Source organism: Petaurus breviceps, unplaced genomic scaffold (assembly GCF_028583685.1).
Source record: "Petaurus breviceps papuanus isolate PSGF00001 unplaced genomic scaffold, PetGlider_PUasm1.0 91133, whole genome shotgun sequence".
NCBI classification, from domain to species: Eukaryota; Metazoa; Chordata; class Mammalia; order Diprotodontia; family Petauridae; genus Petaurus; species Petaurus breviceps.
In genome coordinates, this window is record NW_027187419.1 from 31,974,942 (window position 1) to 32,002,022 (window position 27,081).

Genomic DNA, 27,081 nt, shown 5'->3' on the forward strand with positions numbered 1-27,081 from the left:
AGTCCTTTGCAAGCATTAAATCACTATGTAAATGCAAGCTATTGTTACTGTTTTTCCTAGGACCTTAAGTTTCCTAGCAAAGTGAATAGGGTAAAAGGTATGGATAGTTGATCTTTTTATTATTCAAACTGATTTTTAGAACAGTGTAGATGAAAGCAGTATGTTGTAAAGGATAGGGAACCCGGTTAGGAAGACTTGAATTCAAAGCAGGCCTCAGATGCTCTCTAACTGTGTCCCTCTAGTCAAGGAATAATCTTTCTATGCTCCAATTTACTCATATCTAAAATGAGGAGGGACAGTGGCCTCTATGGTCTCTTCCAACTCTAAATCTGTGTTCTTATCAAAAGTATGTGCTTCTGCCTCCTTTCAAAACCTATAAAGTATTCCAACTTGGAGGCCTAGCAGGACCAAGTCTGAAGCAGAAAACAGTGATCATTCAAATCCTTTTGTAATACTTAAAAATAGAGAACTCATACAGATTTCTTGTATAATATACAAAAGAGAATGAGTACAGTAACCCTGTGTTCAACAAAGTCACCAAAGTGTGTCACCAAATAAGGGATGGAGAAGATCATTCAAAATAAAATGTTGACAGTTTATCACATGAAACTAACATATCTCAAATGTAAAAGGGAAGCTATTAAATGGGGAAATGATTTGTAGCAAGTGTCTCTAATAAAAATCTAGTTTCCAAGGGTTTTAAAGAATGGATACAGACATAAAAATGAGCCATTCCACAACAGACCCATGGCCAAAAGCTATGAATAGGCAATTTTCAAAAAAAAAATTATGAAAGTTATCAACAGTCATATGAAAAAAGATGCTCCACATCTGTAATCACTAACCCAAATCACTAATTATTAGGAAGATTTTCATGTTGGTGAAGGTAATAAGAGACATAGCTAGGTGGGGTAATGGAATGATAGAGCACCTGATCTGAAGTCAGGAAGACCTGAGTTCAAATCTGGCCTCAGACACTTACTTGCTGTGTGACTCTGGGCAAGTTACTTAATCCAGTTTGCCTCAGTTTCCTCATCTGTAAAATGAACTGGAGAAGGAAATGGTAAACCACTCCAATATCTTTGCCAAGAAAACCCTAAATGGGGTCATGAAGAATAGGACATGACTAAAACAAATGATCAATAACAAAGATGATAAGAAAATGACAATCACAATTAATTGGATGGAATTTATAAACGTATATTGAGGGACGATGTTCCTGCATTATCCATGTCAAAGAAAAAATTATCTGCATCTGAGTCTGCACTCTGAGTCCTTCATTTCTATCAGGTCAAGGCTAGCATATTTCATCTTTGGTCTTCTAGAGACATGCTTGGTCATTGCATTGATCAGAATTCTTAAGTCTTCCCAACTTACTTTTGATTACAATATGGTTTTTATTTGTAAGGTATTATGGTTCTGCTCACTTCACTTTACATTAGTTTATGAATCTTTCCCCAGTTTCTCTGCAACACTCACTGTCATAATTTCAAACAGCACAATATTTCATAACATTCATGAAAATGACAGCTGTTTAGGGGAATTTATTTTCCTTGACTACATGTTAGTTTCAAGAGTCTGGGGGAGATCAGGTTTGGGGTGGAGGTGGAAATGAATGTTAATTTAAAAATTCAATTTAAGAAATGCCAAGCTGAAGTATGTATGCTGGAACTCACTAATAATTATAGGCCCCTTAATTAACTCACTATTGGTGAAGGTATAAAGCTCAGAAAGTGACTAATACTATTTGATTCAGTGATAGTGTGTGTGTGTGTGTGTGTGTGTGTGTGTGTGTGGTGTGTATTCTCTCAAGTCAAAGACAGAAGAAAAGGACCCAAGTTTATATTTATGAGCTCCTTCTCTTATGGCAAAGGACTGGAAATTAAGGTATGATGTTCTATTGTAAGGCAACAGCTGAACACACATTGGTATATGAATAGACTTGAACACAAAAATATCATCCAAATTGGGTAATTTCATTGAAAACTCAGAGGAGTAATATGAACTGAGGCAGAGTGACTCAATAGCATTCAGGGAATAATTGTTAACAATAACAACATCACTAAAGACAAGAACTTTGAAAGATATCACAACTCTGATAATTATAATGACCAACCACTATTCCAGAAGACTTATAAAGATCTATGCTATCTGTATCCTGACCAAAAGGCAATGGATTTAAGATGCTGAATAAAGAGGACAATTGGGGATGGAAACTGATTTAGCTTGATTGTGTGCTTTCATTTCAACTTCTTTTTGTTTGTCAAATTTTTGTGGGAAAAATATGGCATTTTGACAGAAATTAAGAATAGGATTGCCTTCCTCCACCCCCCACCACCAAAAAAAATTTTAAAAAGGAAGTAGTTGGATATTTTTAATTCTCACCTAGTAGAACAGGCAGAAAGTCAGAAGGAAGGAATCAGGACAGATTTGAAAGTGCCATATCGAATTTTTTAATAGCTCAAAATGAACATTAAGCAATGAATAATAGAAATTATTTCATATTTAATCCTCTTTTTCTGAAGACCAGGGTGACCTGACTCTGGTATACAGCAGCACACACTCCAGTGCTGATAGTTTCTGGAGTCTCACAGGACACTGAATGTCACAAAAGGGCGATTGTCCAGAGCAGGTCCAGTGTCCTTAGGCCTGTTGAGTTTCTATGGGGCCTTCAGGGGCTCTGCCAGAAATGGAGATCTGGGACCTCTGATGCTTTCAGTGTTGACAGTGACATGGCTTTAATTCTGCACAACATTTTTAAAGGCCTAAACTTCTTAGTACTATGCCTGAGACTACCCAGTTAGGGATGCCCATATTCCTTGATCTCTAATACAGGGTGTCTTGTGCTGACTGACTGATTATTTGGGCCTGATCACTTAACCTCTTCCTTGTCTTCAATCCCCCGTTCCCTTGGGTGGCAAATGCCTGAGGATCTGGCTCATTTTGGTGTCTTTCCACAAGGTCCAGGTTGTTCAACGGGGATGACAGGATCTCAGGGACTGCCATTGTGGAAAGGAGGATGGCATAGATGTTCTCTGAGTCTCCTCTCCTGAGCGCAGTATTGACTTCCTCTTCTATTTGGGTACCCTTTAGTCTCTTTCTGGGCTCCTGCAAGGAAGGTACATTAGTAAACCTACAATATAGTGTTCGTGGCCTGCGCTAGAGATATATTCAGCAGAGGGGCGACGCTAGAGACACCCAGCAGAGGGACATGCTAGAGACATCAATGGGAGGGCGTAGCTAGAGATACTCTGGAGCAGGAGAGGTGCGGCTAGGGACACCCCGCAGGAGGCTAGAGTTCCTACCAATGAGGAGTGGTGGGGCTCTTTTTTCTTCTTCCTGCGACCCTTTTCCCTTGCATAGTTGTAATGAGACACTACCTGGGCTATAAAAAGTGATGAGCTCTATGATCTTTGAAAAAAAAAAATGGATAGAATTACTGGAAATAATGAAGCTCGAGATGAGCGAAACCAAAAGAACATTGTATACAGCAACAGCGACATTGTTCTAAGAACAACTTCGAGCAACTAAGTCATTTTGACAATTATAAATCCCAAATTAACTACAAAGAACCTAAGAAGGAAGATGCTGTCTACATCCAGGGGAAGAACTGATACATAGAAGTATGTATAGAATGGTTTTACATATACATACATATATACACATATCTGTATACATACAGCATTTGTGTCTAATGGTAGCCATGTCTAGGGCGGGTATGGAAAAAAGATACAATATAACTTTATTATATATTTAAAAGGATAGCAAGTTGTACATTGCAATCATTTTCCCCCCTGTTCTATTATGTTATGAAAATGCTTGATATATTTTCAAGTTCAAAATTAAAAAAAAATTCAACAACAAAAATTCGGGACATTACCGGGGCCCCGCTTTTTAGACCCTGGGGCACCTGGCCATGCCCAGCTTGGTGTTTCCACCCACCCACCCTTTGGGGGTGAGAAGAGAATATTTTTCCGTCCCCAAAACTTGTTTTATAGTGAATAAAAAGCCGAAACTGAGGACCCAAAAGCTCCCCCAACGCCTGTTCTTTTCAACCAGAAACCCTCAAGACAAGCCCCGCCCCGCTCCCTAAATTAGGCGCGCATAGACGCGGCCCCTTCCTCTTGGACCTAGTCTCTGGGAGGAGGGTGCAGCTGGAACCTCAAGAGGGGGCGGGGCAGGTCAGCAGTGTTGGGGTGGGGGGAGGGTTGAGAGGGACTACGCCAGGGCTCAGGCTGAGGTGGTTTGGGGGCCACTCAAACACAGCAGCGGGGAAGGACTGGAATGTTCCCGTCCAGGGACCGCAGGCGGCCCAGAGGCCTCTGGGAAATAGGAAGTCGAGAGGGCAATGGTGGCGAGCCTGGGCTGTCTACACTTCTTTAAATTAATACAATTCCGAAGAGTCTGAGCCACTTGGCTCATTAGCTGGACCAGGCTGTTTCCCGTGCACCATCCTGCCCACCATCCTGCCCACAGCACCAAGTGAATGGATAAGTAATTCACGAGATGAAAGGCGAGGGATAGGAGCACCTGGTTCTTTGGGTACTCACCGGAAAAGACTATTATTGGCAGCGGGAAATAGTGGGAGATGAGCATCGAAAAGTGGGGAGGGGTTCGGAGGTAGACGACTTGACTCCAGCACGGGGTGGCTGGTGGGATGGTGACAGGAGAGGACGGGGAGGGGGAGAGAGGCAAGATTAAGCATCACTGGAGTCACAACGGATTAGAGCTGGGAGCACTAGGCAGCCAGACTCTACGATGGGGCAAGGGGGAGTTTGAGGTCTCCTTTTTAGAGAGTTTTAGAGAGAGACCACCTTGGGGCTAGTAGTTCGTGGACATAGCCAAATCATCCCAAAGTTATGAGCCCCTTTCGATACCCTGCTGTTCTGGAGGTGGGCAGTCTGGATAGGGTCTGGAATGGACATATCAAAGTATTAGACCCAGAGAAGCAGCATCTAGACGGCTTCTGCTAATTCGACACTTATTTTTGGGATGTGAATTTTGGTTGTTTCTTTGATCTTTGAAGCAGTTTGGGCTAACTGCCTCCTTCCCCCTTTCAATCTTATTTCCTGCTGAAATTTTCTGACTAGAAGAGGAGGAAGTGGTCAGGGGGATCAGAACAAGATACGATTTTAATACACCCTGTAAGGATTCAGAAGCACTGCCTCCCTGCCCCTAGCACCCACATTGGACCCAGGCACAATATTCCTGCCCCCACTTCTTTCAGAGCCCTCAGGCCCCACTGCCAGGAGGCTGAATCCTAGACTGGATTTTATCTCCCTGTCTCAATCGTCCCCTTCTTTTTGCCTGGTGGCTTCATCCCCAAACCCTCCCCATCCCCAACCTTCTCTAGCTATCCTCCCTCCTAGATCAAGCAGTCAGTCTGTGGTTCAGATTGTGTGTGGGGGTGGGGGGTGGGGGGGAGTGTGTGTGAGACAGAGAGAGAGAATCGGGAAGAGGGGATATCGGGATGCAGGAAGGGGAAAGTACCAGTTGCAGGGAGAGTTCTGACTGAGGGGACATTTGAGGCTCTCACTGGTCCCATGTCATCTGGGATCGCAATCCCTTCTGCCTCTTGGGTCTCTGTAGGAGGATGGGGTTCAGGATTGGGGTAGAAGCAAAGGAGTAAGAGGGTGGGACATCTTCATTTCCAAGCCTGAGCCTACCTGTTGCTTACCTCTTCCTGTAGGTTGGAGTCTCTCCTGAGGTCAGGGCCAAGGACTTTGTAACTCCTGTGTACCTCACCCTCCATAAATCCCAGCCTTCTGCCTAGGAAGAGAAAGGAAAAAAAGTTTTCTCCTCTGGAATCCTTCTCCCTCCCCAGCCCTCAGGCTGCAGAAGACCAAGGTCTGGCCCAAGCAGGGAACCCAGAGCCAGAGGGAATGGCCCCTGGGAGCCACAGACCCCCACCCCAGGTAAGTGCAGTCCATCCACTGACTTGACCAATGTCAGTCAATGAGGCCATTCTTGTAGACAAAGAGGATTATCTTTGAAGCTGGCAATCTCTCTTATCTATGAAATTGAATATAGTAGTAACAACACTGTTCTGCTGTCTTTGTCAGTGTTTTGAATAGATTCATGGCACTTGGGCATTTTGAGCACTAACTCCCCTCCCCACCACCCAAATTGCTTTCCCCCTATGTTGGTTTTTTAAGTTCACCCTTATTCACCTTAATAATTCACCCTTAATAGTTCACCCTTATTCACCTTTTAAGTTCACCTTACTGACTGACAGGGAAAACCACTTCACTCTTTAGTCTCTATTCCATATGCATCATCATGTCTTTGCTCATCTTTAAACATGCCTAGCACCCCCTTCCCCCTACATAGGACTGCTCCCTCCTTTTCTTCGTTTCTTTTGGCCAAGCTCTCCCTTTTAGTAATCGAAGGTCAAGGATACCTCTTCCCATTTGAGTCTTGTCTGCACAAGCCTGGAGCAGAGCCCTGAAGACTTCCCCAGATCTTGTACTTTGCTGTGTTGTCATCAGAGCAGAAATTGTCCTCCTGGTGCTGCTCATTTCCTTCAGTCTCAGGTCACACAAGTCTTCTCAGGTATCTCTGAATCTCTCCCATTTGCCATTTCTTAAGTCTGATCAGCAAGCATTTAGAAGGACAGGGTCACTGTGCTAACCTATTGGGAATACAAAGGAGGGAAAAAACCATTCTCTGCCCTCAAGGAGCTCACTGTCTAAGAGGGAATACAACATGTCCAAACAAGCTCTATACAACATAGAAGGGAGGTACTCTCAGAGGGAAGGCTTTAACAGTTTCAGGGACTGGGAAAAGGTTTTTTTCAGAAGGTGGAATTTTAGCTGAGACTTCAGGTGTGAGGATAGAAAACATTTCAAGCATGAGAGACAGTTATTAGAAAGGCAATCAGGATATAAAGGGTATTGGTCAAGGATCAGCTGGTGTTCCTGGGTGAGGAAGGAGGAGGGAAGGGGGTTGGAGTAAGGTGTAAGAAGACTGGAAAGAGGGTCGGGGCTAGTTATATGCACTGACTATGTGTCAGGCACATTATAAATAGTATCTTATTTGATCCTGTTGCAAGAATTGTCAGGGTCCTTGCTAGTGACAGCCAAAGTAAAGGCAACACAGGATGCAGCCAAACAGGTATGGTGCAGTTTTTTTTTTTATCCACTCAAGAGTGTGACCTATACCATCAGTAAGAGATGGACACAAGTGTCCTTCAGTTCCACAGATGTCACACACATATGTATATGAGTATATCTATCTGTCTTTCAGAGCTACTGGCTACTGGCTATGCAGAGAGTTTAGATAAGATCTGGTGTTGGGTCCTTTTACAGAAAAAGATACAGAAAAGATGAATTTTTTAAAAAAGAAAGAAGATGCTTAAAGTGTTTAGCAGAGTTTTTTGTACCAGAAGAAAGAAAACTCTGTCTTCTTTATGAGTCAGTTATTTAATTAGCCTTTGTTAAGCTATTACTACTTGCCTTATTAGAAAGGATTAAGAGAAGAGAGTGAGCTCCAGGCACAATTCCATACCTACAGGTTTTCTTTTGTCATAGGTCAAAGCACTTTTTAAAATGCCAAGAAGGTAACAGAAGGACTTTGTGAAGGATAAGTGTTGAAATTATCTGCAAATTTTTTTTTTCCGATGGGGGGAAGGCTGGGCAATTGGGGTTAAGTAATTTGCTTAAGGTCACAGGCTAGTAAGTGTTAAGTGTCTGAGGTCTGATTGGAACTTAGGTCCTCCTGACTCCAGGGCCAGTGTTCTATTTACTGTGCCACCTAACCTTCCTTTCTTGCAGTTTTTAAAAAGTCACTTAAATGGATATCACCTATGATCAATCCTGTTTATCTTATATATTTTAATATTTTGCTATAGAAATGTTATTGCTTTTGTAGATGTTCACTAAATTCAGAATAAATTAAAAAACTAAAAAATCCTTGACTTTCTTCAAGATTCCAGTCAAGACCTTTTATAAGAAGCTCTTCCGATCCCTAAGCAGCTAGTTTTTTTCCCTGTGAGATTGATTACTTTCTGTCTATTCTTTATGTATGCTTTAAGCATATAGGTTAACTAGTGGATAAAGAGCTGGGTCTGGAATCAGGAAGAACTGAGTTCACAAATACTTATACAGCATGTAACACTGGCCAAGTCACTTAACTTCTGTATGCCTCAGTTTTCTTATCTTAAAGAGTGAGGAACATAATAACACTACCTCTCTAGGTTGTTGTGAAACGAAATCAATCAGTCAATCAATAAACACTTATTAAAGACCTACTTGTGCCAGGCACTGTACTAAACCCTGGGGATATAAAAAGAGGCAAAATACAGTCCAAGTCTTTTGAGGAACTTACAATCTAATGGGAGAGTCAACATGTCAACACATACAAAAGCAAGCTATATATGGGATAAAGAGGAAATAACAGAGAGAAGGCACTAGAATTAAGGGCAGTTGGGAAAGGCTTCTTATAGGAGGTGAGATTTTGTTTGGACTTCAGGGAAGCCAGAGAGGTCAGTAGTCTGAGCTGGGGAGGGAGGACATTCCAAGTATGGGGGACAGGCAGAGAAGAGTCTTATTCATGGAACATCCAGGAGGTTAAGTATCACTAGAGCACAGAGTATATGTCAGGGAGTAAGGTATAAGAAGACTGGAAGGGTAGGAGGGAAATAGGTGATAAAGGGCTTTGAATATCAAACCACATTTTGTATTTGATCCTGAAGGCAATAGGGAACCACTGGAGTTTGTAGAATAGGGGGGTGAAATAATTAGATCTGCACCTTGGGAAAATCACTATAGTATAGAGGATGGATTGGAGTGGGAAGAGAATTGAGGCCAGCAGTCCCACCAGGAAAGTATTGCAATAATCCGGGTGTGAGGTGATGAGGGCCTCCAAGAGTAATGACCATGTCATCTATCAAAGTGAAATGAAATAGAAATACTACAGGTAATTATTTCTTTACCTATTGTCTTTCCCCTTGGGAAAATATGTGCTTAATCCATGCTCCTGGCTTCCTGTTTGTAATCATCTTTCTCTAGTTCTAACACTTCCTGGATGATATGTCCTTTGAGGCTTTTTGTGGCACATAGTTGGAGCATTGGAAGGGACCTTGATGACACTTAGTCCTACCCATTTCCAAAATGAATCGTTACTAAGAAGAAGTCATCCAGCCTCTACTTGAAGACCTCCCAGGATGGGAGAGCTCCCCCATCCTCTTCCTCCACTTTGGGACACCTCTCATTGTTAGGAGGTGTTTAGCTTAGATTTGGTTTAGTTTGGGTTTTTTTCCCTCTTAATTAAGCTTAAATTGGCCTCTCTGTAACATCCGTGTATTATTGCTAGTTATTCTTTCAGTATCAACTGAAAAAGTTCATGTCTCAGCCCTCCATATGTTTGCTCCTTCAAATAAGTGAGCATAGGTACCATGTACTACATTCTCCTTATTGGGAATGAAATTTGACAAAAGGGTGAACAGAGGAAATTTTCCAAGCAAGATAAGATTTATTAACAGGGTCATGCTGCCTGTCAATAAATGAGTCAATGACTTGCTTCCATTTATGCCAAAGATCACAAGCAGATGGACAGTGCCCTTTGTGTAGGTTTTAGGAAGAACATAACAGGGTAGATGACATCATGGGATTGGGGACAGCATGATTGGTTACAAAGCTGAGGTGTAGTATACAACATGATTAGTTGGAAGTTTGTCAGTAGGCACTAGCAATGATCCCTCCTCCCCACCCTTTTTTCATGAGACTAAAAAGTGCTCACTATTTAAGTGTAGTTGCAATGTTTAGAAATAGTAGATCAGACCTTTTTGAACAACAGTCTAGACCTCCTTGTAGGATAGCTTGGTGGTGTAAAGATGTTAGGACTGATATCCTGCTTCCCCTAAGGTCAGTTTTTCCTTGAGGCAAGAATATATCAGTGATTAGCAAGAGAGCTAGACTTTTAAACTTAACCTATTACAGATCAGCTGAATCTTTGAACTAAGTTCAGAGGCAAAGAACCATGATTAAAGCTGATACAGGACAACATCAGTTACTTATAAATAGGATCAATAAGAAAATGATGCAGAATCTATTCAGTCTTCTTGTTCCAATATAGTTTTTTAAAGCCCAAGGAACTCCTTTTTTGGTCCTCAGAGTCTCACCATTCTCAGATCATTGGGAGCTCTAGAATTTCTTTCTTTTTTTTTTTTTTTAAAGCAATCGGGGTTAAGTAACTTGCTCAAGGTTACACGGCCAGGTGTTTCTGGGTGGGTGCTAAGTGTCAGAGCCCAGATTCGATCCCCAGGTCATCCTGACACTGGAGCTAATGCTCTTACTTGCTGTGTTACCTGGCCACCCCATAGAATTTCTGATATTAATTTACCGGACAGTTTCACACTCTTAGTTTCATCCTCTCATTCCTCTTCTTGCTTCCATTATCTATACATTATTTTAACTAAGTTTGGTGGTGAGCTCCTTGTGACTCCATATTGGTCTCTTGTGGCAATAGTTTTATGTTGTTATTGAAATTATTTTCCTTCGTGTCTTCAGGATTAGCTACTTGAATGTCATATGTCATATGTTGCCCTTGGACTAACTTCTTTTAGAGTATCTGAAGCCCTTGGAGCCTACTTTTCCTTTCCTTTAAGCCCTTAGAAACCTGCTTTTTCCAAATTCTGCATTTTCCCAATCTATGATACCTATCAGCCTATCCCCAGACTTCCCCTCCTCTGTTCCACATTCTAGGAGGGGTGGTCACTTTCCCTTTGGGGAGATCCCATCATTTCCAAGCCAGTTTCACATTCCTTAATTTTAGTGACAATCTGATTCAGAATAGAATTTCCCCTTGATGGTTATTGTACTTTTTGAAAGATGAATTTCTCTTGAGGACTAGTCAATCTGTTATTGGCTCCTCTGCTTTTGAGAGAAAGGGAAGAGACAGAGGGAGAGAGAAAGACAAGAAGAGAGTGAAGAGGAAGCATAGTAGAGTTTTTCCAACACTATTGTCTCATATATGTGTTCTAGACTTTGTCCTCTTTCCTTGAAAGCCAAGCAGGTGCTTCTTTCTTGGATGGTTTTGGTGGGTCTGGTTCCTGTTCCATGAATTGTTACATCTTTTCTACCAGCTAATGCCAATAAACCAACAAGAATCAGAGAAATAGGTTTTATTACACTCAGTGTGTGGCACATCTCCACCAGCCCCTGAAAGGAAGGGATGTCATTCACAATTCGTTTAGTAGTGTTTATACTACTAAAAAATTGTGCAGTAGTTTTTCAGTCCTGTCCAACTCTTCATTACCCCATTTGGGGTTTTCTTTGCAGAGCTACTAGAATGGTTTTCCATTTCCTTCTTCTTTTAATTTGTATAGATGAAGAAACTGAGATAAACAGGATTAAATGAATTGCCAGATTTAAACTCAGAAAGATGGGTCTCTCTGATTCCAGATCCAGTGCTCTATCCTCTACACCACCTAATACGATACCAGGGACAGAAGGGAAAAAGATGGTTATTCCATTATGGTGATGCTGGTTATTAGCAGGTTGGAAGTTTAGCCACGTGGGCTAGCTTATACAGAAACCAAAAGCTGTGTTTGTTAAAGTCCTTCAGCTACCAATGGTAAAGGAAGGATGGGTCCTTGTTGGCATACCTAGTTGCTCTAAATCTAAGGGACTATTTGTCATGTTAGATAAAGGAGAAGGGTATTCCAGGGACCGTTGAAGGCCTTTATTTTTTTTTTATTGTTTTACCAATTCGAAGAGATTAGAAACTGAAGTGAAACAGTGATTATTGCAGCTGGTCCTGTGGTTCATTTAGGGGTTATTATGAATAAAATGGAGTCCTGTTCTCCCAGAAATTTACTTTCAACACTCCAGGGATTTACTGCATCCAGCTTGAACCAACTGGGGAGGGTCAGTTATTAAATGTTTCATTTAAAATGTTTCAAAGTTCAAGGAAATCAGCAAAAGCTATGTCAGGTCTTGATGGTTTTCTTGATTGTCTAAATGTAAGAAAGTGATGTTCTTGATGAGCAAAAAAGGTCAAAGTGTGTTTTACTGACAATTTTTTTTAGAAATCCAGTTGTTAAACATTTACTAGCACACCATTGTCTGACTCCTTCCCATTTTAGATGATTCCACCTTAGGTTTGTTTGCTGTAAGGCTCCCAGCAAATTCTCTTTCCCTCTCATGTGAAGACATCATGAAACTCACCAATCCCTTTTGTTTTGGACAAGAGAAAATGGGAGGCAGTGAGCAGAAAAAACTGGAATTGGATACTGATACACCACTACCTAAAACAAAAGAGAGAAGAAAGAAGAAGCAAAAGGTGGATATGTTTAAGAGAGAATTGCTAGAAATAAATCTAGGCCCAGAGACCAAGAAGATCAACTTGTAAAACTAATAAAGAATGAAAAATGAAGGAAAGGCCTAGAAAAAAGACCCAATCAACAGGTGTTTTTGAAGGGCCTGCTATGTGCCTGGCTCTCTACTAGATTTGAAGGATAAGGCTACAAAGAATGAAATAATCCCCATTCATATGAGTTTACATACTAATGGAGGAGAACACAAGTACACATAAAATAGAAACAACATAAATATGAATGAATGAATTCAAATTATACTAAGGGACAACATACAGGGTGGCTTAGGAGCAAGGGTACCAGCAGTTGGGTCAGCAGGTATGACTTCAAGGAAAAGATAGTGCATGAACTGTGTCTTAAAGGACAAGAGGGACTCCAAGGTGGAGGGAAAGAAGGACAAACTTCCAGGTGAGGGGGACAGGCAGTGCACAGAAACAGAAATGGGAGGTGGATTCCTCTGTGTGAGAAACAGAAGGCCCATGGGGCTTCCTCTCAAATAGCAGCAGGGCAGGTAATGTTTAATGTGACTGGAAAGAAACATTGGGGCCAGGTCATGTGGGGCTTTGAAACCTTAGGAGAGGGATTGACATTTGACTCTAGAGTCAAGAAGGAGCCACTGGAACTGCTTGAGTAGAGTAATCACATGGTCAAATTTGTGCTTGAGGGAAATTACTTTAGCAATAATGTGGTAGATGGACTAGTGTGGTGAAGGACAGGGCAACCAATTAGGAGGGAGAAGAAGCAGCATTTCTATGACATCTATGATGTGTCCTGTGCTTTGCAAATAGTATCTCATTTGATCCTCCCCCAAACCCTGGGAAGTAGTGCTGTTATTATCCCCATTTTGCAGTTAAGGAAACTCAAGACAAACAGAGTTTAGTGACTTACAGAGGGTCATACTATGCTATTAAATTTCTGAGGCTGGATTTGAACTCAGGTCTTCCTCACTGGCTCCAGTCTGACTCTATCCACTTTGCCACGTGTCTGCCACTCTCTTAACATTTAATACCAGCAATAGGATGATTTTCCATTACAAAGGTGTTGAGATCATCCTCTAGTTATCTCAGGGGTCTAAAGACTCAGGCTATTAATTTTCTGTTGTCATAAGTACCAGTAGCCACAAGGAGCTCCACTTGTGCCCAGATACTTGGTGGAAATGATGGAGCTGGATGAGAATTGACTAAGCTCAGTGTTCCTTCTTATAAAATGTTCTTTCTTCTGGCTAAGCACATCTTCTCTTAACTGTTGAATAATCTGGGAGGGTCTGATATAGTTTCAGTCTAGAACCTTAAATCTCAGGAGTCATATTGAGTCAGGCCCATCTCAAAACCGTGGCTGTTGCACCAAGCTAGGGGAGATGTGATGATGTCCTGAAAGAAGGGTGATTTCTTTGTGAGTGGAGAGGAGGGCTCAGATTTTGGGGATGGAGCGAAGGTAACAAAGATCAGATTTGGCAACTGATTGGTTATGTGCAGTGAGAGAGAGTGCTGGATAATGACAACCTTATGAAGCTGGGAGGCTGAAAGATGGCAGTACCAGCTATAGAAGGAAAGGAGTTTTATAAGAGAGAAGGTGCAGGCCCAAAACTTAGGTGTTCAGGTTTAGACATGTGAAGTTTAAGTGTTGTTTGGGACAGCAAGTTGGAAATTTCCAAAAGGGGAACAACTAATGAAACTGAACACAGAGGAGGTATTGAGGTTTTGAGATCTTAGAGTCATTTGTATAGAGATGATAATTAAATCAGTCCAGGCAGGATACTAGCAAAGGACCCACAATGGAGACTTGGGGCCAAAGCACTATTTGTTTGGGATATGGTCCTTGGGCCATGAAAGAAGTGCAGTCAGACAGGTAGGAGAGAAAGCAATGGAGAAAACCCCTAGAGGAATGAGAATCCAGGAGGAAAGAGTGGTCAACAACATCCAATACAGAGAAGAGGCCATCAGATAGGGCAATTAATAGTTCATTGATAACTTTAGAGAGAGCAGTTTCAGCAGAGTGAGGGTGAAAGCCAGTTTGCAAGGGATTTCAGAATGAGAGAGAGAGAGCATCAAGTTCAGACAGATGAGGAGTTTGGCCAAGAAAAGGAGGTGAGAGAAAATTATAGTTCTAGGGCTGGTGAGGCTCTCGTAAAGGGTTCCTTATGGGTAGAGGAAACAGTTATGTTTGAAGGCATCAGGAAAAGAGCCAATTGAAAGAGGTTGAAAATTTGAGAGAAGGGGGAGATGATTGAGGGTACACAGACTGTTGGAAAAGACAATATAGAGTGAGATCAGATGCCCACATAGAGGATTGGCCTTGGCAAAGACAGGGGCCTCTTTTTTAGAGCCCGGAGGAAAGAAGCTACTAGATTACATGAAGGAGTTTTGATATAGAGAGAATGGGAGTATTTAGTCATTCAGAAAACAGCATTAAGTGCTTACTATGTGCCAGTCACTATGGTTAGTTGCTGGAAATAAAAAAAAAAAGGAAAAAATGTAAAAAAAACCTTAAGACACTGAAGTGAACCAGCTATTTTTGCAGCTGGCCCTGTGGTTCATGCAGGGGTCATATACAGCAACTGCCTTCAAAGACCTTACAAAATAATGGGGGAAACAACAATCAAACAAATAACAGGCAAACAAGCTATAAAGAGAATAAATAGGACATAATTAAGAGGAAGGGCAGTAGAATGAAGAGTGGTTGGTAAAGGCCTCCTGTAGAAAGAGAGATTTCAGTTGGAACTTGAAGGTAATTAGGAGGCAGAAATGAGGAGGGAGTGTTTTGGCCATGGAGGACAGCCTGAGAAATTTCTTGCAACAGAGATAGAGTGCCTTCCTCCTGGAATAGCAAGGAAGCCAGTGTCCTCAGATCAAGGAGGAGGTAACAGAAAGTAAGGTGCAAAAGTAAGTGTTACCGAGGTCATGAAGGATTTTTGCAGTTGATCCTCGAAGTGGTACAGAGCCCACTGGAGTTTATTGAATAGGGGAGTGACAGAAGCGGAAAATGAAGAAGGGGAGAAGGTGTCCAGTCTGAGGGCAGCGTATAGAAGTCGGTCTGAGAAAGGCCCATTGCTGAGCCAGGTCAGAAATGAAGAGATGTCTGAGATGAGCTTTCTCCTTCAATGGAAATTTGGACTTCATAGACCCACCTCAGAGTGGTGAGTGATATGTGTGGAAAGATTGGGGAGGAAAGAGGTTTGGAATAGCTTCTCTTGGGAGTGATTTATTAGAAAATCAATTTGGAATCAACTGTAATCAGTGAAAGGACTGACTGCCTTCCTATACTGGGAGCTCATGCTATGAATAAATAACTATGCAATGAAGAATAGTGACTCGGGAGACAATAGTATAAATTCTTGAGAATCTCAAAAAGTGGGAAATGATCAATAAATTTGTTTACTGTTCAGAAGATAATTAACAGAAATAAAGGATGTTAAAATGGAATAAAGATTCCAAATAAAGCATACATCAGGTATTTTAAAGAAAGAAGCAATCAGGGCAGCTAGGTGCCTCAGTGGCAGCTAGGTGTCACAGTGGATAGAGTATATGTAGGGCATGGAGTCAGGAAGATGCATCTTCCTGAATTCAAATCTGGCCTCAGAAACTTAATAGCTATATGACCCTGGACAAGTCACTTAACCCTTGTTTGCCTTACTTTTCTCATCTATAAAAGGAGGTGGAGAAGGAAATGGCAAACTACTCTCGTATTTTTTCCAAGAAAACCTAAATGGGGTCCCCATGTGAGGAGTTGGACGCCACTGAAAAAATGAACAACAAAAAAGAAGAAATCAAAATTTTGAAAAGGTGGAGACAGTTTTTACACATGATGAAAAATTGTTTGCAAGTAATAGAAGTTTTCAAAAGGTGAATCATGTCACTATAACAGAAATAGAAGAAGATGAAACCGTAGAGCATTAAATTATCAAGTGCATTGGCCAAATATGTGTCCCGTGTATAGCAGTCTGGGAAAATAGGTGACTCCTCCAAAGTAGCAATGTGTTTTCAGATCTAACCAAACTCTGCTATGTGATGTCTTTCCTTAGCCTAATTCTGAACTCATTCTCTTGACTCTTGTTCTCCAATGTTTTAGATTCTAGGAGTATGTTTAGAGTATCTTTTTCTCATAAAGAACCTGGCAATGATTTTCTCATGAATTAACTCTAATCCCAATCCCACTTAATAAAATATTACATAAGATGTTTTATCTCTGGCACATACCCAAAATCTCTTTAAGCCCTCAATAGAATAATAGATATCTCTTCTTCACTTAGGTGAAAAGTCTCATATACCACTCAGTTCAGGCCAGATTGTGATTAATATCTCTTGAGAACATTTTCTAGATAAGATGTTGTTTATGACTTCTAGGAAATTAACTAGATTATTCCTTTTTTTTCTCTCCCACTTCAGTGATCATAGGAAATATTTTAGCTTTACAAAACACAGTACTTGTTACTTCTTACAAACTCTTCATGGAATTATATCACTTAAGATAGTTCTGAGGAACAAATTTTATATCACCTTGTTTTTCTCCCTCAGAGACCTTCATATCTCACTGATGGAAGACATAACTTCTCTGATTCCATAGGGAATAGCATTTCTTAGTTATACATTTTAAAGCTTTATTCCAACTGAAAATATAAAATACTTTTCTCAATATTTCATTGGGCTTTTCATGACTGGTTTCACGTATTGACTCTGACACTCCATGACCTTTGGATCAGTTCTTTCTCTGTGCTTCAGTTTTCTTTTGTAAATTGATGAGCATTGGACTAGATCAATTCTGAAGTGCCTTTCTGCTCTAAGTTCTATGGGTTTTGATGTTTTAGGAGTTGGTGACATTCAAAGATGTGACTGTGGACTTCACCCTAGAGGAGTGGGATCTGTTGGACCATGCTCAGAAAGAGCTGTACAAGGATGTCATGCAGGAGAATTCTCAGAACTTACTCTCCCTGGGTAAGGACACTTCCTCTGGTAACTCTGAATCTGCCATCTAAAGGAGTGTCTCCGTTTCCTCCCTAGTGTGCAGTTTCAGGCATTTATCAATTCTTAGAAAGGCCAAAGTACTAGTCTCCTGTGTCTAAGACACAAGGTCCTCCTGCTACCTGTGAAAGACCTTTGCATTGTGTGATAGAAAGCTGGGAGTTTCCTTTATTGCTCCTGAAGCTGTCCCCTTCTGTTTCTAGGCAGCTTCAGGTCAAGGATCAAACCAATGATACTGAATCCCAGACTTGGAATGAATCTAAGGCATGATGCAGTTTAATTTCTACCTGGACATGCATTTTGTCTGCAAAATCTCTAAAAACTGATCATGCAGCTTTCCCTTAAAGATGGTCAGTGAAGGGAACCCTCTTCCTCCCAAAGCCATCCTTCTTCCTTGGGAATGGCTTTGTCTTTGGAATGTTCTTTTTGTTAATAAGGGTAATAAGAATACATTTTTAGCCCACTTCTCATGGTGTTACTCTTAGAACACTGCTATAACAAGTGTGTCCTGTTCTTCTGTTATGTATCCCCCAAACCCTACTGTAGATGCAAGGAAATAAAGGGAAGGGAATAAGTATTTCTATATAATACTATGAGGCAGACACTGTGCTAAGGGTGTCCTTTATCATGTTATCCCATTTGATCCTCACAACAATCTTTTGGTTTTGGTGCTACTATTACACATAGTTGAGAAAACTGAGGCAGAGATTAAATAACTTACCCATGGGCACAGAGCTAAGTGTCTGAGACTAGATTTGAACTCAGGTCTTCCTGACTCCAGTGCACCGTCAGCTGCCTCTAATTTCTAGAAAATGGAAATTATGAAATGAGGCAATCCTTCTATGAAAGAGGTAGACAAAGTTGGAATTTTCTGATTCCAGATTGGTTGCATGAATCTTTCTGAAACACTAGCACCCCGTCCCCACCCTCAAAGCTCCTAGCAATATCCACTCTGGAAACTATCTTTTTGTAGTCATTGGAAGCACTTTGTGATCCTTGCTTGTATTTCTTCTTTCCCTAATGAGGATTAAATTACAAATTTCTCTCCATCCTCATCCCTAACTTATTCTCCATGCCCAGGGCTTCCAGTTTCCAGAGAATACTTGATCTCCCATTTTGAGCAAGAAGGCGTGAGGAGCTCCTGTCCAGGTAAGTGAAGTGAAAAGTGGTGTGTCTGGGCTGTTATCACAGGAAACCTCTTCATGTTGCACTAAAGGGAGTGATAGACTTTGGGGCAGGAATATCTGACTTGGAATTCTTTTTCAGACACTTTTAGCAGTGAGACCCTGGTCAGGTCAGCGCACTTCTCTGCCTCCATGGACTTTTAGTTCCCTTCTAGTAATAAATTGGTGATCCTAGAAGTCTTTGTTGGGAACTTAGGGGTTTGGACTCTTCTGCAGCTATCTCAAAAGGACTGAGGCTGTCTCTCTTAACCCTTCCGTAGGTCAACAAGTATTTATTAAGTGTGTAGTGTGTATCAGACCATGTGATAAGCACCGGGGATTTAAAGATATCCCCTGCCGTCAATGAGCTCACGTACTAGTGGGAAAGACAACATAGACACAACTATGAAAAACCTGTTATACATATGGGATAAAGGAAGCAGGCACTGAGGTAAGGGGAACTGGAAGAAGCTAATTGTCAAAGGTGGGGTTTTACCTTGTATTTCAGAGAAACCAGGGGGAACATTCTAGGCATGAGGACAAGCCAGGGGAAACTCATAGAGTTGGGAGGTGGAGTGTCCTGTTCATGGAACAGAAAGGAGGCCTATCCTCCACTGGATTATACAATATGTGGAGTGGAAATAAGGTGAAAGAAGACCAGAAGGTAAAAAAAGAGTAGATGATGAAGCACATTAACAGCCCAACAGAGGATTTTATCTTTTATCTTGGTGATAGGGAGCCACTGGAGCTTTTTGAGGAGGGAGTGATATAGTTAGGCAGGAGCTTTAGGAAGATGAATTTGACAGCTGGTTGGAGGATTGAGTGGACTGGGGAAAGACATGAAGTACTGATCCCAACTAGTCCGTTCTTCGGTGCCTTAGGTGTGGGATTATTGGCCCTGAACCGAGAAAGGGACAATGTTGGGAGAGAAAGGGATGTATTTGAGAGAGGTTACAAAGCTGTAATCAACAGGACTTTGCAATAGATTAAATGTAGGGGACAAGAATGTGTGAGAAATAATGAGGAGTAGACGACACATAGGTTATGAACCTGGATGATTGGGAGGGTTGTGCCCTAGATAGTAATAGGAAAGCAAGAAGATGGGAGTGTTGGGGAAAAGATAACAAGTTTAGCTTTGGATATGTTATGAAGAATATCAGGAAAGAGTATTATCCTAAAATCTTAGAGGGAAGAGAAGAGAATATCAAGGAAAAATGATTGATTGACAGTTACCAGAGCAAAAAGAGAAAGAAGAATGAGTATTAAGAAAAGGCCATTGATTTTATTAATTGGGAGATCACTGATAACTTTAGAAAAAGGTGTTTTAGTTGAACAATGAGATCAGGAGCTAGACTGTAGAGAGATTTGAAGAAATTAAGAAGAAAGCAAGTGGTGACACCAATTATAGATGGTCATCTCCAGCTATTTAGCCATGAAAGGTTGGAAGATATAAGAAGACATCATGGGGAGGAAGGGGTCAAGTGAGCTGTTTTTTTTTAATGGATCTGGAAGGCATGGTTTTTTATTTGTAGAACTTGGGCAGGAGCCAGTAGACAGAGAAGGATTCAGAAGTAGTGGGAAAGGATCTATTAGGAATATTTTTGGGGAAAAGGTTGGATGAAGTAGGAATATATATATATATATATATATATGAGTTTGCTTTGGTAAGCAGGAGGGCCCCCTCCTCATGGTACACTGGGGTGAAGAAGGAAAAGAATGTATCAGACATATGTGAAATGAGTCGGAATTAAGATAGCTCTAGATAACGTCCCATTTTTTTCAGGGAAATAATGAGGCAGTGTTCTGATTAGAGAGTATGGGGGGAACAAATGATATGGGAAGGCTAAGGAGACATGAAAAGACTTGGAAAAACTGTGGTGAATTGGCAGAGGATTTCCTTGCCATAGGGAGGTCCCAGTTGAGAGTATGTAACCTACACTTGTACTGGACCCAGTCTGCCTGGTTCTGTGACTTTTTCCATCTCCTATCATCAGTATGTCAATGAAAGTCAAGGCCACTGCCTTACTTGGAAATCAGTCAAGCATAAGTTATCAGCCTCATTCTTTTCCTGGTTTCTATGCCTAATCTTTGACCCATTATTGGAGAATCATTGGCTAGATTCATGAGGTGACCACCACCTTAAGGTTAGAGAGATGGCAGGGAGAGGTTCCCGGGTATCCCATAGCAAAGAGACTGTTCAGGAGGCTAAAAGGCATTGTTATCTTCTGTACTGGGTCTGGTTAGGTTTCATTAGAGTTATAATTACACTGAGATAATTATTTTTAAGAGAAAAGGTACCAGAAAAAGAAATAGGGCTAAGGCAAACCATACATTTGACAACTTGGAGAGAGACCAGAATGGAGAGGTTAGGGCCTAATCTGAGCTCTAGGTCCAGTCAGTTAGTCAATTGACCAAATGCCTACTATGTTCTAGGCATTGTGCTAATAAGCCCTGGGGATACAATAAATGGCAAAAGACAAGTTCCTTCTGTTACAGATTCCAAAATCTACTATACAAACATGAAGATGGTTTGAGAACAAATAACAGACCATGAAATCCACTCTTAGTTGATGTAGTCAAAAGATAGTGTTTTGGTATGGAAATACATAAAGTTCAACAGACACAACTATGAATCCAAGGAGAGAGGAGAATGGAGTTTTGTGAAGGAGAGAATAGTCTGGCTGGAAAGAATCAAAATGAAAATGATAATAATAGCTAGCAATTATATTGTACCTACTCTGTGCCAAGGGCTTTATACATATTATCTCATTTGATCCTCACAACAACCCTGGAAAGCAGGTGCTATTTATTTCCCTCATTTTACAGATAAACTGAGGCAAAGAAGTACTTTGACTTTCCAAATGTCATGCAGCTAGTAAGTTTCTGAGACTGAATTTGAATTCAAGTTTGCCTGACTCCTGCCCCCATTGCTCTATCCATTAGGCCACTCAGCCGCCTCATGTGGTGGAAAATAAATTTCTCCGCTAAAGGATGTTTCTCCAACAGGCGAGATTAAAAGATAAGAACCTCTTAAGATAGAGTTAGAACCAGTCATCTGGGACTGGGATCAAAGGAAGATATGGTCTGGTAATTGGTGGGAATTTCAATTATAGATAACTAGTATTGATACTATTCCCTTCCCCCTCCTACTTTTTTCCTTCAAAAGTTGAAGACAGGGGCAAAGAGTAAAGATGATAAGAAGATGTGATGGAGAAAAGATACTTAATTTTCATAAATGAATGTAATTGATAATAAGGATCATCTCATTATAAAGGAGAACCCAACATGTATAAGAAAAATCCTTGATACAAAGATTCACACAGCACTAAAATTAAGGGATGTTATTTTGCAATATGGTTTGGAATTATGCCCCCAAAGTCATTCAACTCTATATGCTTTAATTCAGTGATAACTACAAGTAGATCTATAAACTAGAGAGATCAAAGAAAGGAAGAAGACACATTGGCTCAACAAAAAATTATAGATGCAATTTCTTGTTGTTGCAAAAAAAAAATTGAAACAAAGGTGATGACCATATATTGGCAAATGACTGAGGAAGTAGTGGTCTAAGAATATAATAGGACTTTATTGTTTCATAAGGACTGTTGAAAGGTGCAGTTTCAGAGAAACCTGGAAAGAGTTCTCCGAACTGACTTAGAAGCCATGAGCAGAAGAACCAGGAGAATAGTTTATACTTTACCAAAACTGATCAGTGCAAAGAACAGCCATGACACCAGAACAGAGTAGTGTCTTATAAACTTTTTTGTTCTAAGAATTGCTTTCAACAACCACTAAAAAAAGTATTTTAATCCCCACTCATCATTTAATCTAATACTCAGAGTATTCTTTTAAATGTAAGCATTAAGTGCTTGAAACAGTGATACTGGTAATTTTGCTTTCCAAAGTTTCAAGTTAGTACTTACATTAGATTCTAATATTATAAAATATAAATATTTTTATCCTTTTAATTTTTAAAACTAAACATAAAATTATAAATTCATAAGATGAAATAAGTATAATATAATTATCAAAATGTCATGTTGGGCTTTCTCTAAAATTATTTTTAAAATATAATAATAATAACAATAATAACTACCATTTATATGTGGCTAAATACTTGCCAGCATCGATATTAGGAATTAGATTGACTGAGAAAATATGGGCCAATGAGGATTTCTTGAAGTTGCCAGCAGAGTCTGACCCAAAGAGGCAAAGACTCCACAAATGAACGGTATACAAGGATTATGTAGGTTTTAGGAAATAAACAATAAGATAAGAGGATGGGGCAAAAGTTGATTGGTTGAGGGTCCCATTGCTAGGACTGGATGATGATCTGGTGCAACAACTCTTGTACCTAGTTTCAGGATTTGGGTTTCTGTATAACAGAATGTAGGGAGTCTCTGCTGTTTCTGAGAACAGGTTGCAAAACAAGATACCATGTACATCTTATTTTGGGTTACTTGCATTACAGGGATTGATGGGAGATTACAAACATATATGTATGAACAAAATGGAGTGATTCTCAAAATGGAAGAACCCTGGATCCATACCAGGCACTGTGATAAACCTTTTAAAATAGCTCATTTGATTCTCTTAAAAACCCTGAGAAGTAGGGTGCTATTATGATCCCCATTTTACATATGAAGAAATGAAGGCAAACAGAAGTTAAGTAACTTGCCCAGGGTCATACAGCTAATAAGTATCTGTGAACTCAGATTTCTTTTACTTTAGGCCCATTTGTCTATCTGCTGTGCCATGAATTATATTTGATTTATAACCAGAATACAGTAAAATGGTCCCTTATACATGTATGAGGTGGGAAATGGGAGGAGAAATTTATAAGTTCTCTTGGTGAGAAATGGAAATTAATTTTTTTTATCAATTGCTCCCCAACTTGTCAATAAAACAATCACAAGTTCCAATATATAAGATCTGTAGTGACTTAGTGTACTTTGCTAATTAGCTAATAACAAGTAGTGTATTAATTGATAAAGACACTTGAAAGTCAATTGTATATATTGCTTTGGTTTTCTTATTTTTTTTAAATTATGTTTATATATGAAACAATATTTTTAAGAGAATATCTCTAACTGGCTTTTTCTATTTTAGAAGATTGACTACACTCTCACAGAAACAGCTAAGGAACTGACCCAACAGGTCAAACAGTTCCTTTGAAAGTCAACCTCACAGTAGAATAGTAATATAAGATGAAGATAAGGTCAAATAAAAAAATAACCTTAACATTTCAACAAAAGGCAATATAATGTTTATTGTCTACATAGAATATTTGTGATGGTCCATGGTTTTTTAAAGATAACTTGTAATGTACATGCCTAATGATCATAGATCATGATCTAGGAGTTTGCCATTTGTCCTATAGGAACAAAAATATTTGTAACATCTTGATCTTGTGATTACATCACTGATGAAATAGGATTGCAAGCTAACTGGTAAAGGACAGAAGTACTCTGGTGCAATGACAAAAAACAAATGAGGGCCTTTGCATACCTGTGGCCATCCACTGGGAATTAATTTGCATATGAATGTCCAAACTGTCTGAGAGTTTGGAAACAATTTGATGGCATATTGAGAAACCGAAGAAATATGTTGCACTTAGTCAGAAGCAGTCAGTCACAGTTTTCTCCATTCACTGCATGAACACTAAAAACCTTGTATGCCTGATTATGATGTTTGGAAATTGCAGCAGAAATGGCTTGATTATGCTTCAAATATTCACATACTTGTTTTCCAAGAGGAAAAATATATTTAAAACAAAATTAGGCAATTATTATTATTATTATTTGCTTTTTGGATGGAGGAGGTTAGGCAATTGGGGTTAAGTGACTTGCCCAAGGTCACACAGCTAGTTTTTTGTGTTAAGTGTCTAAATCCAGATTTAAACTCTACTCCACCAGGGCTGGTGTTCTATTCACTGTGCCACCTAGCTGCCTCAAAATTAGGCAATTATTTACTACTTAAGATACCATGAAAGAATTTTTAGTTTAAACCCTTTGGACCATCATTACCAACTCCCAAGGGATTCTTGATCTCCTAAATGGGAAGTATTGCTAGAGGACATATAGTGAAGCATTCTACCCATTTCCTGGAAAAAATGATGGTGGTTTCAATGTCCAGTATGAGAAATAATATTTTAGGGCATGGAAAATGCCCAGTTTTTATTGTATTTAGTATAAGGATTTTCATTTTTAGATTTATTTATTAAGTGAACAGTGGCATTCAAATATAAAAAATCTAAAATAAAGAGATAATGGCTATCCTAAAAGAATTATGGGCCAGAATAGAATCTAATATGCCTCAGGTAAATACAAAAAACAGGGTTGGTACTTATGATGGGATCCTATCTATAGCAACAATAAAAATTTTAAAAGGATAACCAGGTCAATAGCATTATGTTGAAAAACATAATAGGTAGTGAAATGCTATGAATAGTTAGTATATGTGCAACAAATGGCATGATATCTATACACTGGATTAAATTATAAGATGAGGTAGATATAGCTCTGGAAATTACTACAGGAATATTGAATAATAATCTGTTTCTTGGGTTAGCATAAAATTTACAAAAAATGACAATGTGATACTACATCAAAACTGGTCAGTAGAACAATAGGAAGATTACCTGAAGAATAGAGTAAGATTGTGATCAACAAAATGCATTTAAAGAATGGATTGAAAGTGACCTGGAGACAGTCTGTCTAATGCAGTGGACAGGGCACATTCAGTCACTGGGTTTGAATTCTAGTCTCACCTGCTGGAATTTAGAGCTATTCAAAGTCATTGCCTGAATTGTAAAGTAAAATAAAAATTCTGGCTCTGCCTGTGTCTCATGTATGTTGTGAAGATCCAATGTGACTTGATTATTTGTGGAATTCTTTGTTAATTAAATCATCCCATAGGTACAATCTAGTAGCAATTTCATATGACTGAATCTGCCCACATAAGTTTGAAAGCTATTCTTTTTGACTGGGGAAATGTCATTCAGTTTTTGTTGTTGTTGAATCATTTTAGACTCTCCATGGCCCCTTTGGGGTTTTTTGGGCAGATATTGGAGTGGTTTGCCATTTTCTTATCCATCTCATTGTCCAGATGAGGAACTAAGGCAAACAGGGTTAAGTTAAGGTCACACAACAAGAAATGTCTAAGGCTGGATTTGACTTCAGGTTCTCCTGATTCCAGTGCCAGCACCCTATCCACTTTGCCACCTAATTGCCCATCATTCAGGTTTTGGTTTTTTTTGTGAACAGAAGGAAGATGACGTATTTATAACATGTGTATATGTATATATGTATGTATGTATGTATGTTTGCTTTCTTCAGATTCAGAGACCAAGTTTGATGTGAAGGGATCAACTATAAAACTGAAAATGACCTCGTGGAATGACTACTCTCAATATAGTCAATACAGGGCTGATTATGCTAACTATCAGAGAAACCTCATGAATGTAATCAGTGTGCAAGACTTTCACACATAACTTCAGTCTTTTTGTACATCAAAAAATCCACACTGGAGAAAAACCTTATGAATGTAATCAATGTGGAAAGACTTTCTCACAGCTCTCTGGTCTTTGTTCACATCAGAGGATCCACATTGGAGAGAAACCTTATGAATGTAATCAGTGTGGAAAGACTTTCACACAGTGCTCTAGTCTTTTTTTTTTTTTTGCCTTTTGGAGGGCAGTTGGGGTTAAGTAACTTGCCCAAGGTTACACGGCTCTAGTCTTCTTGTACATCAAAGAATCCACACTTTAGAGGTGCCTTATGAATGTAACCAGTGTAGAAAGGCTTTCACCTCCATATCACATCTTTTTAGACATCAGAGAATCCACAGTATGTTGAAACATTATGAATGCAATCAATGTAGAAAGGTTTCCAGATGCCTCTCCATTCTTTGTAAACATCGGATATCCACAGTGGAGGGAAACTTTATAATTGTAATCAATGTGGAAAGCCTTTCACAAGTAGATCCAGTTTTACTTCTCATCAGAGAAGCCATACTGGAGAGAAACCTTATGAATGTAATCATTGTGGAAAGACTTTCAGAAAGAGCTCCAGTCTTGCTGAACATCAGAGAATCCACACTAGAGAGAAACCTTATGAATGGCAATCAATGTGGAAAGATTTTCAGAAGGAACTCCCATCTTGTTGTACATCAGAGAATACATACTGGAGAGAAACCTAATGAATGTAATCAATGTGGAAGGACTTTCACACAGCCTTTCAGTCTTGCTGAACGTCAGAGAATTCACACTGGAGAGAAACCTTATGAATAATCAATGTGGAAAAGCTTTCTCACAGCTCTCTGGTCTTTGTTCACATCAGAGGATCCACATTGGAGAGAAACTTTATGAATGTAATCAGTGTGGAAAGACTTTCAGAAGGAGCTCCCATCTTGTTGTACATCAGAGAATCCATACAGGAGAGAAACCTTATGAATGTAATCAATGTGGGAAGGCTTGCAGATGCCTCTCCACTCTTTATACATATCAGTTAATCCACAGTGCATTGAAACCTTATGAATGTGGATTATGTGAATTCTCTCATGGGAAATAAGGGATAACTCTAGTCTGAGTGAAAGGACTTTCAGCTGCACATCACATCTTTTTAGACATCAGAGAATCCACACT

The 27,081-nt window shown here is 39.8% G+C and overlaps 1 protein-coding gene and 1 pseudogene across 3 annotated transcripts in view; both read left to right on the forward strand.

The window, feature by feature from the left end:
- Positions 1-4,076: 4,076 nt before the first annotated feature.
- LOC138155572 (zinc finger protein 558-like) overlaps positions 4,077-27,081 on the forward strand; it is a 33,180-nt gene continuing 10,175 nt past the window's right edge. Inside the window, exons 1-4 of one of the 3 annotated variants that reach the window (XM_069080866.1) lie at positions 4,077-4,181; positions 5,690-5,915; positions 17,121-17,247; positions 18,355-18,423. In XM_069080866.1, coding sequence (XP_068936967.1) covers positions 5,883-5,915; positions 17,121-17,247; positions 18,355-18,423 — 229 coding nt within the window. In that variant the 5' untranslated portion in view covers positions 4,077-4,181; positions 5,690-5,882. Of the gene's footprint in view, positions 4,182-4,211; positions 4,543-5,689; positions 5,916-17,120; positions 17,248-18,354; positions 18,424-27,081 lie in introns of those variants that run through there. The other 2 variants (XM_069080865.1, XM_069080867.1) reach the window with 2 other exon arrangements.
- Positions 26,352-27,081, forward strand: part of LOC138154769 (zinc finger protein ZFP2-like) — a 1,144-nt pseudogene continuing 414 nt past the window's right edge.